This window comes from Fistularia commersonii, chromosome 8 (genome assembly GCF_037954325.1).
Source record: "Fistularia commersonii isolate RoL2024-O1a breed Wild chromosome 8, RoL_Fcom_v1.0, whole genome shotgun sequence".
NCBI classification, from domain to species: Eukaryota; Metazoa; Chordata; class Actinopteri; order Syngnathiformes; family Fistulariidae; genus Fistularia; species Fistularia commersonii.
In genome coordinates this window covers 20,043,324-20,060,012 of record NC_141291.1, presented here as the reverse complement: position 1 = coordinate 20,060,012, position 16,689 = coordinate 20,043,324, and the positions used below count along the sequence as shown (strand labels likewise).

The 16,689-nt window shown below is 40.6% G+C and overlaps 1 protein-coding gene across 1 annotated transcript in view; it reads right to left on the bottom strand.

Moving 5' to 3' along the window:
* Nucleotides 1-16,689, bottom strand: part of LOC147232216 (partitioning defective 3 homolog) — a 330,190-nt gene that overhangs the window by 155,238 nt on the left and 158,263 nt on the right. Inside the window, exons 11-12 of the mRNA XM_086151573.1 lie at nt 12,615-12,754; nt 12,348-12,476 (exon numbers count right to left, since the gene is read on the bottom strand). Of these exons, the coding sequence (XP_086007699.1) occupies nt 12,348-12,476; nt 12,615-12,754 (269 nt within the window). The remainder of the gene's footprint in view (nt 1-12,347; nt 12,477-12,614; nt 12,755-16,689) is intronic.

The window sequence follows — 16,689 nt, the reverse complement described above, 5'->3', positions numbered from 1 at the left end:
ATTTCATTGTGTTTGGGGAAACAAACACTAAATGCCCTTTGAAGACATAGCTAAGTCAACAAAAGTGGCCTTACCTACCTTATTTTTGGGCAAAACACAAAACTAAAGCTTACTCTCCCATTCATTGACAACAAACATAATTATGGGAATAGCTGCTGAAAAATGCTTAACTAAAGTTTCAACTAAGTACTTGAGTACTTAACTAAGTACTAGTACCTAACTAGTACCTAACTAAGTACTTTTTAAGACCTTAAAACACTTTATAGTCTTGTCTTTGACACTTTATGGTTTTATTTGTATTTCTTATTCTCCCTCCTTCCTACTATTATTTATTATTGTTATTTTTTTACTTGAAACTCTGGCACAACAATTTCCTTCAGGATAAATAAAGTTATTCTTATTCTTATTCTTATTCTTATTCTTATTCTTATTCTTATTCTTATTCTTATTCCTATTCCTATTCTTATTCTTATTCTTATTCTTATTCTTATTCTTATTCTTAAAGAAGGTGACATCATGGGGACGCATGAATTAACCACGATGGCACCGTCCTTAACTATATGAGGCAGAATAAAACATATTTCTAAACTCTTGCCATTTGATCAGCATTCCATTCATGGGAGTCAAATCTAAACTGTAGCCCGCAGCAGAAATACAACAGAACACAAAGACCAAGTTGACACATCCAGAGGAAAAAGTAATTTTCTGATAAAAATCAGGAACTTTTAAAAAAGTCAAAATATTTATGAAAATAATGAAAAAATTATGCAATAAATATAAACCAAACTGTATTGTTGATAGATAGATAGATAGATAGATAGATAGATAGATAGATAGATAGATAGATAGATAGATAGATAGATAGATAGATAGATAGATAGATAGATAGATAGATAGATAGATAGATAGATAGATAGATAGATAGATAGATAGATTAGGAAATGATGAGCTTTGTGAGTTATTCTCAGCTTTCAAACTGTTCTAGAGCGTGTTTGACATAAATGCTCTCGGTGACTACAGGTTGCTGGTAACAGCTACAAATTGCACCTTCCAAGGGCTTTAGGAGCAATTCTTGTTTTATGACTTCACCTAAGTGGCAGCTGGATTTTCGAAGCAAATTTAGAGTTTGCTGGCTATTTATCGGAGCATATTGGCTATGGTAGAGAACTTAATTGATTAAACCCAATGAAACAATTACAGTTTATCAGGTTTTGTGAATATCTGATTTCATTTTATTTTATTTTTTTTTTATAATGCAGGAATATTTACAATTAACAAAATCCCATTAGTTCAAAAATAATGACGTTTTTATTTGCTAAATTTTGGAAAGGTAAATATATGACTCATCAACAAACTTTTAAAAAAATAAATAAATAAAAATAAATAATGACTCTCCCCCAGCAGTTAATTGGTGAAAAATAGTCAAAGACACTGCACCAATGACACTGTGACGCATTAGAACATAATCAAGTGATTTCTAAGGGCATTTAATATTCATCTTTCTCTTTTGGCTTCTCCTTTCAGGGTCGCCACAACGAATCAACTTCCTCGTAACTCTACTCTCTTTATCCTTTTCACTCACACCAACCAACTTCCTGTTCTCTTTCACTACATCCATAAGACTTCTCTTCAGTCTTCCTCTAGTCCTCCTTCTTGGCAGCTCCCAGGTCAGCTTCCTTCCACCAATATAATCACTATCCCTATGCTGTACATGTCCCAACCATCTCAGTCTGGCTTCTCTGACCTTCTCTCCAAAACATCTAACATGCGAGGACCCTCTGATGGACTCATTCCTGATCCAATCCATCCTAGTCACCCAAAAAAAGAAAGTCAACATGTACATCTCTGCTACCTCCATCTCTACTCTGTGCCTTTTCTTCAATTCCTCTGACTCTAAACCCTACAGTATCACCAGTCTCACCAATGTATTGAATACCTTTCCTTTCATTCTGGCTACTGGCAAACATACTGTTTGTTCACACTACCCCTGACACTTTTCTCCTTTATCTGGACTATTCACTACAAGTACTTAAAATCCTCTGCCTTCTTTATCGCAAATCCCTGTAGCCTCACAGTTCCACTTGGGTCTCCCTCATTCACACACATGTATTCTGGCTAACCTTCATTCTTTTCCTTTCCAGGGCATGCCTCCACCTCCCAAGACTTCCCTCCACCTGCTCCCTGCTCTCACTTCTTCTTCTTCTCCTCCTTCTTCTTCTTCCTGGAGACCAGAAGTGCGAGTTGAAGAATGAGCGACCGGATCTTGGACAAAATTGCTATTTTCTTCTGTCTCTTTTGTCTTGTGTGGTTTAATATAGTTGTGTTAGTGGTTTTGATTGTGTGTGAATGAGAGTTTTGGGTTTTTTTGTTCTGTCAGACAGGGTTTTTCTGGCTGGTTGGCGTCTTCAGATGCTATGGCTAATGCGGGTTCTCCAAACTAACGCATGGCATCAAGGTTGCCAGTGGCTCTCCATGCAACATGGAGGAGGTGGCTTTAGACATGGGAGAGTTGATTGGCCACAGATCCAGGAAAGCTAGTGTGTGGATGAATGGATTTTGCTGTAGAGAAGGTGGAGCAGGCTCGTCGGCTTGTTGAATCCAGGCTCCTGGTGAACAGTGCATTTGTCCAGGAGTTGCGGCGGACTCAACCGGCTATGATCACCTACGTTCATTAGTGATGAGTTCCAGTACAGAGAGCTGTACAGGCACAGGAAGACACCAGTGAGAAAGGTACCTTCCGCTCCTGAAACACGCTGTCTCTCACCAGTCAACTGTTCATGATTCTGAAAAACCACAATGAGGAGCTCAACCTCCGCCTACACATCACGGTAGATGACTCTGACTACATGTTGTTTGAGACATCTTTGCTCATGAAATTTGTTTTGCAGTGAAGAGGGACATGAAACCGTCAGTATGAAGCATATTGATATATTATTCATTCAGAAAACTCATAGTGATGAAGGCAGCAAGGTTGACTGGCATCAGGAAAGGAGAGGGGAGGTCATAATGGGCCACAGCATTTCATCCAGTGCAGGAGTAGGCTTCCTCCCCTCAAGAACCTTCCCAGTCCATTGATGTGAAACATGTGGTTCCAAGAAGTTCCAGGAAGTTCCAGGATTCTACCATTGTTTTGATCAATATCTATGCTCCTAACAAAGGTGCAGACAGTTCTTTGACAGAATGAATGAGAAATTAAGATTGCAGGTCGTGCAAATATGTTTTCTTAGGGGGTGATTTTAATTGCACAGAGAATCAACTCGGAGATCTTAACCATAGAGCCTTATCCAGCCTCTCTGTTTGCTCCGAGGCAGCTGGTCTCTTCCCATTGCCTGATGAATGTATGAAGAACGATGCGCGCAAGCTGCAGACAGTTCAAATGGTTCAGTGCACATGTCAGCAGGATCTCCCTAGCCAGTCTTGACCGGTTTTATGTCTTTGAAAACCACTTTAACATCTTGAAAACGTTACCTGTAGATTTTACAGATCATCCGTTGCTTTTATGGACTGTATTTCTGAGAAGAATCACACCTAAAAGTGCCTACTGACACTTCAATTCTATTTTAATTTATGATCATACGTTTTAAGACAAACTGAATTATTTCTGGTCTGGTTTCCAACATAGAAAAGATGATTCTAACTGTTTAAGGTTATGGTGGCACCATGTGAAGTTCAGATCATTCAACATGTCACACGTGCCATCACCAGAGCTATTGATGAACCTGAGACTGATATTGTGGTACTTGAATGAATGAGTGAGTCCACAGAAAACTGAGGGCACATTGAGACCCTCAAATATAAAAAAAATTGCCTTAGCCAACCTGCTAAATGTAAAACTACAAGAAGCGCTGGTCAGGCCCTGAATATGGGATATCACAGAGATGAATTCTTGATGAAATCTTCTTGTGTTGACAACTGGATTTGAGTTTCTTCACTTGAAGACGTTTCAACCCTCACCTGAGAGGCTTCTTCCGTTCACAAATGGATGCTGACTTCAGCTTCTTCTTTAGCTTGGAGAGGAAAGACGGGCAAAGGAAGCGAATCCACTCCCTGCTATCCGAAACGGGGCAGGTGCTGAGAGAACCAGTGCCGGATTAGGAAGAGGGCAGTTGAGTTCTACTCCTCCCTCTACTCCAGCAGGTCGCTTGAAAATGAGGAGATGTTTGAAGAACTATTCTAGGTCTCCGCAGAAATCAACGCTAAGTTAGAATCCCAATTAAGCACAAAGGACGCTTCATAGAATGCATAACTGCAAGCCCCCAGGCATATATGGGTTGTCAGTTGAATGTTGTAAATCATACTGGGACATTTTAGCCAATGACATTTATAAAAATTGTTTAATGAAAGTCTAGCTGAAGGTTCCCTGCCACTGCAGGGCCATTACTTCTCTCTTGCCAAAATAAGGCAACATACAAAAGATAACAAACTTCAGCCGTGTGTTTCTTTGCGCCGAAAGCCTCTCATCTGTCTGAAAGAAGCTATGGAGCCTCTATATCCTCTGCCAGAGTAAATTGGGGAAAAGTGAAGCCCTTGGAGAATCAGGGAGGGGATCAGGGTCTTGTCCACCTGGACAGCAAAGTAACCACATTATGAGTGCTGTTTGTTCAGAGGTACCTTGCTGGACCTCCTGATTTAGATTGGAGGATAGTAACCAGCTGAGTTTTCAGGCACATCAATAACCTCGTGCTGGAGCTGCTCTGTTTTTAACTGATTTAAGTTTATTACAGTTAAATGAGCTAACTTGTTTTTACCTGGGTGTCTTGAAATCCTGTGGTCTATTGCAATGGCACAGACCAGAAAGAACAGCCTCTTTGCACTGGCTGCTGATGGAACCATTAGTTTGAGGTACCAGGTTAGATGTGGGGTGCAACTCCACACCAGGTCTGATTGCAGAACTGTGCTCAAAAAGACCGCTTTAAAACAGCTAGTGAAGGCAACAGTGCCGCCGCTCACTTATACAAAGGCGGTGAGCTCTCTGCTAGGAATCTGTTCTACATGGATGTTAGAGAGGTTTGGAATGCAGACTGTCCGCAAAAGGGAAGAGCCTCCTACTCCAGTGTACCGATGGACAGGCTTGCCCAAACCCCACAGATAACTTTCCCGATTTCAACCTAAACTCTGGATTTGGGGACCTGGGTGGGCCACTCCTAACCAGGAACAGAGGGGCCAAGCTGACACTTGACAACATGGAAAGAAAGACTGTCTACGTGAAGGCCACCAACAAAGGCAACCTGAGTGACAGAACTGTGTGTGTGTGTGTGGACAGAGACTAGGTGGACATTCCTTCCAATGGAGGACCCTTTACATGTCCCCTCCAAAAACAGACTGATGACTTGCAGTGGAGGATCTAACATGACACTGCAAATTAGTTCTTATCCATGATGAATCCCGCCATTTTAAACAATGGCTGTTCTGTAAGCTGTATGAAAATGTATTTCACATTTTTACTGCGTATAGGAGACCAAGTGATTTTTTGAGCCTCCTAATGGATTTTGAAGGAATTTTTAACCTTTTGGCATCACTTTCCCTGTCTTGATGTGCCGTGTCAAATTTTACAAAAACAACAAAATCAAACACCAAATTTTTGAACTTTTAATTGGAGAAGTTAAATATATATATATATACTCTACCTTGAGCTGCCAGCTCATCACGGTGTATGTCCCAGTGATCCAGAAGACCCCCCATGATGAATAAAGGAGTTGGACCCTGGAGCCTCCCCGGAGCCCCCATCACCCCCACCCCCCCCACCCCCACCCCCCCAGCCAGGCCACTAGGGGTGGGGCTTGATGGCGAGCACCTTGTGGCTGGGCCTGCACCCATGGGGCTCGGCCAGACACAGCTGGAAGGGAGTCAATGGTCCCTCTTTCCTTGGGCTCATCAGCCATAGGAAAGGCCAAGGGGCTCGGGTGCAGTGTGAGCTGAGTGGTGGCCCGTGCGGAGGACCTTGGTGGTCAGACCCTCGACTGAGACCATGCCATTCCTAAGACATGCTGAGGAATTTAATCCTCTATGGTTACAGCAATTCTGCTCATCATACTTGCCCTATGCATGCAATAAATATAGTATGAACTCCATCCTAGATGAGAAATTACAAATTCAAGAGTGGACTCCCATCAACATCAAACTGCCCCTAAGATCAGGTGGCACCAATTACAATGATTGACTGAATAAATAGATTAAAAGCTTTTTGCCTTTTCCCTTCAGGGGTCAAATAGGGAATAAACCTTCTCCACATAATTATAACCCTATTCACTGTATCTTCTTCTTTCTCACAAACTAACTTCATGTCCTCTTTCACTATGTCCATAAATCTTTCTTTGGTCTCACTTTAGAGCTCCCGTCTGGCAGCTCCAACCCCAGCATTCTTCTACCATTACATTCACTATCCCTCCTATGTTAATGACTGAACCATCTCAGTCTGTCCTCTCTGACTTCAGCTCCAAAACATCTGACATGGACTGTCCCTCTGATACTCATTCCTGGTCCTCCAAACCATACAGCATCATTGGTCTCACAACTGTCTTGTACACCGTCCCTCTCTTTCTTGCATATATTCTTCTATCGGATCACTACAGATCACTACCTCCGGAAGTTCCACCTCCACTTTGAACTCCTGTCACCCCTACAGCATACCTCACCACTGTCTCACATTTTGCAAACATGTCCACTCCAGACTTCCTCATACTATACCAGAGTTCCTCTCTCTGCACCCTGCAATATGCTTTTTCTAGGTCTACAAAAGCGAAATGCAGCCTCCTCTGACCTTCTCTGTACTCGTATATTAGCATTCTCAAAGCAAATACTGCATTCGTCATACTCTTTCAAGGCAAGAAACCAAATGCTGACTTCTGCTCTCAGACCCGTTTCCACTACTCTTTCCCATAACTTCAATGTATAGGTATTCTCAGGCCCCCTGTCACCCTATTAAGATCCTGTTGAATAATATAACCAGAAACTCTAGTGCCACCTCTGCGAGACATTGACATATACCTCCACAGCTACATAATCAGGACCAACTGCCACTCTTCACCCTATTCAATGCCCTTCTCACTTTATCTTTACTAATCTCTACTACTTCATGTTCCACAACAGTCACCTCCGCTACCCTTTGCTCTCTTTTCCTTTTTCCTCATTTAACAACTCATCAAAGTATTTTTTTTTTTCCAGCTTCCCATTTCTTAAGCAATTTCTAGCTTCAGACTTATTACTCTATGTGACACTCTTTTAAATTCCAAAACATTCCCAACACATTTCTCCTTCCTAACTCTACACCCACCACATCATTACCATTATACAACAACTTGAGACCTGCTCCTAAGCTTCTAGCCTTCCAAGTTTTCCACCAGGTCACCCGGAAACACAGTGCAGGTACGTCCCCCTTCCTTGTTTTCATCATGTCAACCAGGTGTACCTTTTCCTGTGATTGCCCCAATATTTAAAGTCCCTACTTTCAGTCCCAGACTCATACTTTTCTTCTTCACTCTTTGTTTCTGAATACACTTTCCTACGCCCTTCCATGACCCACAGCTGCCCCATTTCCACTGGTGCCTTGTAGGTCGTCGCCAGCAATGGCGGTCGACGTTAACCAGGGCCTCAACCAATTCAGAATTCCAAACACAAATCTCTGCTTTAACCAGGCTTGGGACTAAATCAAAAAGACACTGGCTAATCCTACCCTCAAATGCTGCATTGGCATTTACTTGAAAGAAATATCTATTTTTTGTGTGGGGGCAATTCCCATTTATTCTTTAACACACAAAACATGGATAATCATTTATCAAACTGAGACAAAGCAAAGTGATGCTGCATTGTCTATGTAAGTGAAAAATCTTTGTAATATAGTTAGACAAACAGGCAGGTAAGCAGATAGATAGACAGATAGATACTTTGTTCATTCCTCAGGGACATTCGGACAGAGATGCACAAGGTACACATGGAGACTAGTGAAGGCTGTTACCAACAGCGGCACCAACACATCCAAGATCAAAGAGAGACAGGAGCCAAAAAAGGAACGAGACCTTTACTCTGACCAACTAACCAAGACAGACTTCTCAACCATTAACAAACATATTGACGCACTGACTTTTAGGAGTCCATACTTACGATGAGCAGTAGTGGTAGTTCTGGAGCAATACATGCTGTTTTTTTCCAGGTATTCTGACGAGTCAGGTAGAATGTGTAATGGATTTGGAATGAAACCTGATTAATTCACCTGATTTCATTCACCCAGATTTGAGGTGCCCCAGACCATTGGGGTGACATCATTGAATAATTAAGAAGCAAACACCGGTCTTATTCAAGAGATGTTTGTAGCTGCCTCTCAAGACATAAGATCATATATTGTTTGTTTGCCTTGTATCAATCCATTTCTCCCACTACCGATGTGGTCAATTGATTTCTCCAGCAAGGAAATCAATTCAGCTTCCTAAGTCTGTATTTATCTTTCAAATTTGATATGTGCCATTAATGAATTAAAACTGGGCCACAAAAAAGGTTGGTATTGAGTTATGTGAGGAATCACACTAGAGTAATTCCCGTTAGAAAATACAGATATTCAGTTGGAAATATGTACAATAACGCAATAAGAGTCATGAATATTTATTTTTGCTTATTAAAACTATTTGCTTCAAAGACGGTCCAGTAGTCAAAACATGTACCGTAAATGAGGATTTTCAAAAGCGCCAGTATTGCTGGCACTTACAAAACAGGCCATTCGGCCACTATAAAAGTCAGCACTGCTGTCTTGCATTTGTCTACCACTTCAACAGCATTTGAACAAGCCATGAATCTGCCTGTCACATCAATCACAGGCCCGAATTAATTCAGCAATTAAGATTCTCATTGCTGGGCAGATATAGCTACTAATGGATCAGTGACAAGTGTGATATGATCATAAAACAAGGAATTTAATGTACTGTTTAATTGCTCTAATGTGGCGCGCAGTGTTACAACAGACGCTCTCAGGGCCCATTTGTTCTCAGTAGTTCACACTCTTGTTGGATATAGAATAAAAATATTGTTCATGTAGGTCATGGGATGATGTAAAATTAAGCATAAAAAACATCATTATAGCACTCGGGTGAATAACCAAGGCCATATTCGGGTCATGTTTCAAATGAAGTGATTTAGGACTTCAAGTGGTGATAAAAATATGTTCAGAATAGGGCTACCTATAGTAAGGGAAAGTGTGTGTGAAAAATCAGTATTTTAGAATTAATTTCAATGATTTGTCATCAGCCTGCATCATATATTTTGATACATTCTCTTTATATGATAATACTTGATGCGGATAACACTTCCGTTGTTTTGCTGCACGGGCTTTAGAAAATATGTGAATAAGAATATAGTTCTCTTTCTTTTGACATCTTCTACAAGAGACAGCACTAGATAGATAGATAGATAGATAGATCAATCAACACAACACTTGACTCATCATTTCTTTTTTAATACCCAACTACCCTCTTTTTTTCATCTCCTACTGTCCATCCATCCACTGATTACCGCTTATCCTACTCAAGGTCACAGGGGTTGGATGGTGGCGTGGTGGTTAGCGCTTCTGCCTCACAGGATGAAGGACTCTTCAGACGAGGGGGCCTTTCTGTATGGAGTTTGCGTGTTCTCCCCATGTCTGCACAAGTTTTTTCCGGTTTCCTCCCACTGTTCAAAATCATGCAGCAGGTTAATTGGAAAAAAATTGGGAAAATTGCCTTTCGTCACTGAATGTTGGCTCTGTGTATGTGGCCCTGAGATTGACTGGCGACCAGTCCAGGGTGTACTAGGCTCCAGCATCCCCAGCAACCCTGAGTGCAGGATAAGCGGTAGAAGATGATTGAATTACTATTTGTACACTTCTCTACCTTGTAATGCTGATGTGACCATTGAATTTTCCTCTGGAATAAAGTCTATCTTATCTCATCTTAGATCAATAGATGGATAGATGGACTTCATTATTCCCAAAAGGAAACTAATTTTCATTGTCAAAGTAATGGTAGCAGTTCCTCATTCTTGATTGTTTGACTTGTAGCACAGTGGAACTTAGCAACTGAATCACTTAGGTCCAAGAAATAAAGCATGAGAAAAACAACATCCACTCTGCAAAGCTAGGTGATATGGATTAATGGCATAGTGTTGATCCTGGCTAAGCACCAAAAGCGGAGTACACTGAAAGATAAATGTCTACAATAAATAATATCCTGGGGCTACAGGGGCTATGTGCATGATAAGAGCTGGATTTATGTATGTGTGTGTGTGTGTGTGTGTGTGTGTGTGTGTGTTTGTGTGTTTGTGTTTGTGTGTGTGTGTGTTTGTGTGTGTGTGTGTGTTTGTGTGTGTGTGTGTGTGTGTGTGTGTGTGTGTGTGCGTGTGTGACATAAGCTGCCACTTTATTTTCACTTGCCTTCTGTAATTCTGTCCAGCCAATGTATTTCATCTCTCAACACTCATTATAGAGATGATGTTGAAACAATTGCGTTAAAAAACTATTACTTTATTTTGTTCCCCAGTTTATATATATATATTTGTTTTTCGTCGTGAGTCATAAGTCATCAAATCCTAAGTCAGTCAGTGCTTAATTTGGACAGCGGCAGAGCTGAGGGTCAAATAGCCTCCCAGAAGAAATACAAGAAAGGATTCTGAATAAGCTGTCAGGCCCCTGTTACAGAGATAGGTGCAGGGTGGGTGGCAGGTGGGAGGAGGTGTGGCAAGGAGTCCAAAATATCACAAACTATAGCTCCAACAACCTCATGGTAACTAATGGTGACGCTGCACTGGCCAAGAAACCTAACCACTTCTTTGCCCGCTTTGAGGTGGGGCCACCAGCAGTGGAAAGGTCACACACGCCAACCCCTGGCAGCCAAATCTTCACAGTGCAGGCACATGAGGTTAGGCGTACACTGCGATCAGTGACGCCCCAAAAAGCTTGTTTTTTTCTGATGTATCAAATACTTATGTAATGCAATAAAATGCAAATTATTTAATTACAAATCATACAATGTAATTTTCTGGATTTTTGTTTTGGATTCCATCACACATAGTTAAAGAGTAGCTATAAAAATTACAGACCTCTACATGCTTTGTAAGTGGGGAAGCTGAAAAATCAGCAGTGTATCAAATATTTGTTCTCCCCACTGTACAGTACGGTGCAATTAAACCTTTTTTTCCACTTTTCACTTTTTTTACTTCTTTACTTTTTACTTTTTTCTACACATTTATCTATTTATTATTCAAGTTATTATTTATAATTTTTATATTTTATACTTCTATATTTATATATATAGTTTTGGTCTTATATTTTTCTGTCTTATATCTCAAAACCAGAGATGCTGGTATTGTTGTATTGTCGGGCTGTGTCCTGCTTTTTAAGGTTGTTTTTGTCTGTTTTTATTCCACTGGGCCTAAGAGCTGCTAAATTTCATTGTACTCTGTGTAATGACAATAAAAGTCTTAAATTCTTGAGTTCTTGAATACTGAAGAGCATGATGGGGAGGAAGAGTTCCCCCGATGTGAAAATGAGCAGTGACTTAGTCCAGCTGTTACTGGACTTCTGTGCTCATCACGCATTGTCCATAACAAACACCTGGTTTAAGCATAAGTGTGTCCACTTGGCAGTATGTATGTGAATTTGGCACCAGGAAAATTTGGACTACAGTTTAATGGTCATGTCTATTGACTTGGCACGGCATGTCTTGGACATGCTGCTTTGCCTGAGTCTGCTGTGAGAGACTCTGCGAGCTGGCTATAAAATTAGCCAAATTACCATCTGCTTTATGACAGCAAAGTCACCCTGTATGAAGGCCCTGTGTTCAAAATGGGATGTGCGTTGGGGTAAATATGAACATGTGTGATTTGTAGTATCTGACTTTTTTTTCTCTCTATGAGAGGCTGTGTTGAAGTAGGAGGGGACAACCATGTATAGAACAACACATCTTCACAGCGCATAGTATCATGTGCAAGGTGAATAGAAAAATCTGAATTTTTATACTGGAAAGTAGCCTGAATGTGGCATATATAGGAGGAAATAAAAGAACACATGTTTGCACCATTGCCATTTCAAATTCATTATCAATTTTTGACACCTAATAAAGCATATGTCTTTCATCCATGGCAAATTCCTGACCACTGGTTACTGAATTTTATGTTTTTTTATGTTTGAATTTTATGTTCTGCATTCCTACTGTGAATTCACTATTTTCAAGGTGTTTCAGCACAAGGTGAAACCCAATTATTTGTATTGCATATATTACAATGTTATAAGCAGATTAAAAACAATAAAATGAAATAAAAACAAATTGAAAAAACTGACCAATTTCTTGATATTTTAAAGCCATTGTAAAAAATACAAACAAACTGACCATCTCTCGGGATAGGACGCTGTCTTCTTGGCGAGTCACCATTAGGTTTACGGTCCCTTCCATCGGTGTAGCTCTAAGCAGAGCTACCACTTCATCTTGGGTCTTCCCTTCAAGGTCAACCCCACTGACCTATGCAACATTTCCACAATGTTAAAATACTTTTATAACTGCACGCATATTTATACAATTAAAGATCACAATAACAACCACAATAAAAAATATACTGATGACAATAACAGTAATAATATTAATAATAAAGTGCCCCACCTCTAGAAGCCTATCTCCAGCTTTCAGTCGGCCATCTTGTATGGCAGCCCCTCTTGGAAGGATGTTTTTCACATAAATTGGAGCACAACCGCCAATAGGGACATCTCTGGAAGTGATGCTGAATCCAAGGCCTTCTGGACCTAATAAGGATGGGGATTTATATGTTCTTTACACCATATTATTAATTCTATTTAAATTTGAGTCTTTATCCAGCAGTAGAAACTTGATTGTAACTGTGAGAAGTAGTGAAAGCAAATTGCACGAATCGCAGTAAAAACCCTTGGATTCACTCTGCAGCTCCAGACACAAAAAGTAGCAAAGAAAAAAGAATCAAACAAACAAACAGACACTACAGACATTTTTAGAATGTGTTTCATATTTATTTCATATTTTTGATTTATCAGTTGTTTGTGTGCGTCGCTGCTTGAACTGAAAAGCAGACCACAGTAGCTTTCCAGAATAGGAACTAGTAGAACGTACCACAGCAGACACCCAAAAAAATGCGTCAGTCCCTGAAGCACCCAAAAGCCCAACATGATTTACATCTACTGGCTCATGAAGCTTACCGCACTCAATGAACGATTGGCAGCATAAATGAACCAGCTGCTAAGATCAGTAGCCTACATACAGCAGTTGATTAAAGGCCTCACAGTCCACTGCCATTCAGCTACCAGTCTATAATTTGCTAAAGTACAAAAAAGAAGCTCCTGTGAGACATCATAGCTGCTCAAATGAGTAGGCACATCAGTCACTGCATGATCAACACATGAGAAGGGCATGGAAAGGCATTGGCAACAATACAGAGCAATCACCTCGGACTGCAAGATCACGTACCAATCTTTTTACTGCCTAGATCTACTGAAATAAGTGCATAGAGCTGAGGTACTTTAGCGCCTTATTCGAGAACTAATGGCCACTAATGGGGAACAGATGGGGCACATACAAATATACATGTGTATACATTGTAGCCATAGCATCGGGATGTCATTCAGACTGAATACATGGGGACAGATGCTGTGCAGCAGAAGGGAGATGATCATCACTGAAGGGGTTAAAGCAAAGATTCTGTGGCACATCAAATTCCAAACGGACAAATTGGTGTACTGTATAATGCAACGGTTACAGTGTAGAGTAGCTGGAAGATAGCCAGATTGGTGGATGTAGTGATTCCTAGTGGTAGCAACATCAGAGAGAAAAAGCATGAGAAACTCCTCAAGGAGTTTGAGAGTGAACAGGTTACTTGGAGCAGTAGCTACCAATTTGGGAAAATGGATCCTATGTAGAACCCCCAAGTTCCCTGGCATGTGGCTGAGGACCTGAGCTTTGACGGAGATGTGTCAGATGGTGTACAGTCATGGCCAAAAGTTTTGAGAATGACACGATAGAAACATCTGGCAAACACCTAAAAACCCTGAAGGAACAGACTTTGTGAAAGTGTCATTCTCAAAACTTTTGGTCATGGCTGTATGTTTGTGTGTGTGTATATATATATATATATTTCTATATCTTTATATATGTGTGTTTGGCTAGACCTAATTGACTCGTGATTCAAAAAGTTGCACCAGCTATATGGAAATGATAAAATCTCTCAGCACATCTTAATTTGTAGACATTGTCATATCGCAATGCTTGATCTGGGCTGAACTGGGTTCGGTCCTATTCATTTTGCCCTACAGAGCAAAAGCATATCCACTGTGCAATCCCTCCCATTTGGACCCGAGAGAGAGACGAGGACAACACTGAAGATAAAGATAGTCAAAATGAGCTTCAAAATGAAGACGAAGAACAAAAGTGCAAGGAGGCATGGTCGGCATAAGTCGCCAGTGTGTGTGCGTCTCCTGCATTGCTATGCTAACAGAAAGAGCATGTCTGTTGTTGTAAGGCCCTTGACTTTTTGTCATTGGCTGTTTACTATAGATTTATGGACCACTGTGGCTGGCTGAACGGTTGACTTGTCGTCAGCTTATTCCGTCATTGCACTAGTGATCTTTCATTATCAGATGCTATTTCTGCAGTAGTGGGTTGCTGACCTCCTCAAAGGAAAACACCCAGCATCTGCTGCCTGTGGGGTTTCATTCATTTCCATTTCTGTACTTGTGAAAGAAAACTCTGGGCATGGTTTTGCATTATTGCCCATTAAAAAACTAGCAGCATCCATGAGCCATTTCAGCAGTTTAGCTCAGCTAAAGGCGTCAGATGCATCTGAACAGAAGCGTCGGGAAGACATCTGCGGACACCTAGGAAGTTGTGTACACCAACAAGCAATTTTCCACTCCTTTCTTCTCTCCTTGTCCCTTGGAAAGTTGTGTGGACTAGAATCAGTCCCTTTCATTGCGCCCAAAAGCATCGCAATTTGGCATTATTTGCGTATGTACTGTACCGAGCAAAAGTTTACACGACCAAAACACCAAAATTAACACAATGCAACCAGTGTACATCATCAACCCATCATGCACTGCACAAGTAAAACAATGGCTGAACCTGTAGGTTAAAATGTTCTGAATTGCGATTTCTAAAGAAACAACTATTTCCTCATGCTTTTTTAGCCACTGATCCCGTATGAGACAAACATTAAAGCATATTTATGCCAATTAGTCCTTCCAGGCAGAGTTCTCTTACACACAGCTTCCTGACCATATAGCAATATAGCATACGTTACATGTACTTTCTTGCATTTGAGGACCTACGCCTACCAGCCATCTAATTGTCTGATTGAAGTAAAAAGGGCTTCAAGCATCTATTATTTTACAACAAGGGGGCTATGTTTGTCAGGTTTCATTTGACTGATTGTTTCAACATTATATACCCTAATCTGCATGATAGTGGTGGGAGTCATGATCGTGGTGGATGTCATTAAACTTTGTGTTTAGAGAGATATATTTCATCATGCACGACCTAATAAAGGGTGTCCCGGCCATCAAGTAGGAAAGTTTCATTATGTGGTAACAGCGGTGATTAGTATTCATGGCAAACTAGTTGCTCATTTCACAGAGCTGTCAGCATCTCTGACCGTTCATCATGACCTACTTTTCTCCGTCTATCTCTCTCTTGCAGTCTGTCGAACTGTCATTCCTATGCTGACATTGGTTGTGTCGATGAGCGAAAAGCGCAAGGAGAGAGAGTGGTATGGTTTTCAGAGTCCTTCAGACTCCTGTCCAGAAGTTACGGAGAGGCAATAAAGGGGTGAATTGAAAAGTGAAAAAGATAAGTTGAGCTGGGCCTACTGGTGTCCTGTGATCTCTCATTGATCTTTGCATCAGTGCTATAGGATAACAAGGCAGATAGATATACCCTTTAATGAAGATGTTGAAAATCTAGTCTTATTTAAGTTAAATTCCAAATTTTAATTGTGTGCTGTCTTTACTTGAACAAATCTGAGCACACTTCAAGACACCATCTTTAATGGTGTCCAATATGGCAAGTACTAAAGTGACAGTAGTAGTGCTGTGAATTATTGATTGATGTCTTTCTTTTGGGCAAGATAGGACAATGATACATGCAATCATATCCCCTTCTGCATTAGCTAAAATTGTATTTCCCCTAGGCTAATTAAACAACAGACACAAGGAGATACTGCAGCGCCCACAATAACTTCATAGGCCACATGAGTCTTTTATGCTGCCGTAGGTGATCAAGGTAATCATGTTTGGTGGACAAGTAAGATATGCTTCTCACACTCACAACTTAAGGCCAAACAGACAAAATCACAACAACACAATCAAAATACTGTAGTTGGTATATAATGAAGGTTATCACTTTGAGCATGGGTGCCAGGGGTACATGCCATTGTTTATACTCAGTAACATTCAGCAGTATTTAGGATGTAATTAATCTCCAATTTAAGTCCTGAAATGTGTGAGATACACATTTATATACACAAAGTGAGATACATACTTTCCCAAGGGTCTATTTGCATCAGTGGCAATTATCATGACAAACAGTGATTTACTTCGGCTAGAAGGGAATTAGACCATGAAGCAATATGGTCAGTTCAAATAAACAATTCTCCTGGTATCTGTCTGTGGCTGGAACAACATCAACTTCACAATTGCTCAGTTTCGCTGAATTGAGAGGC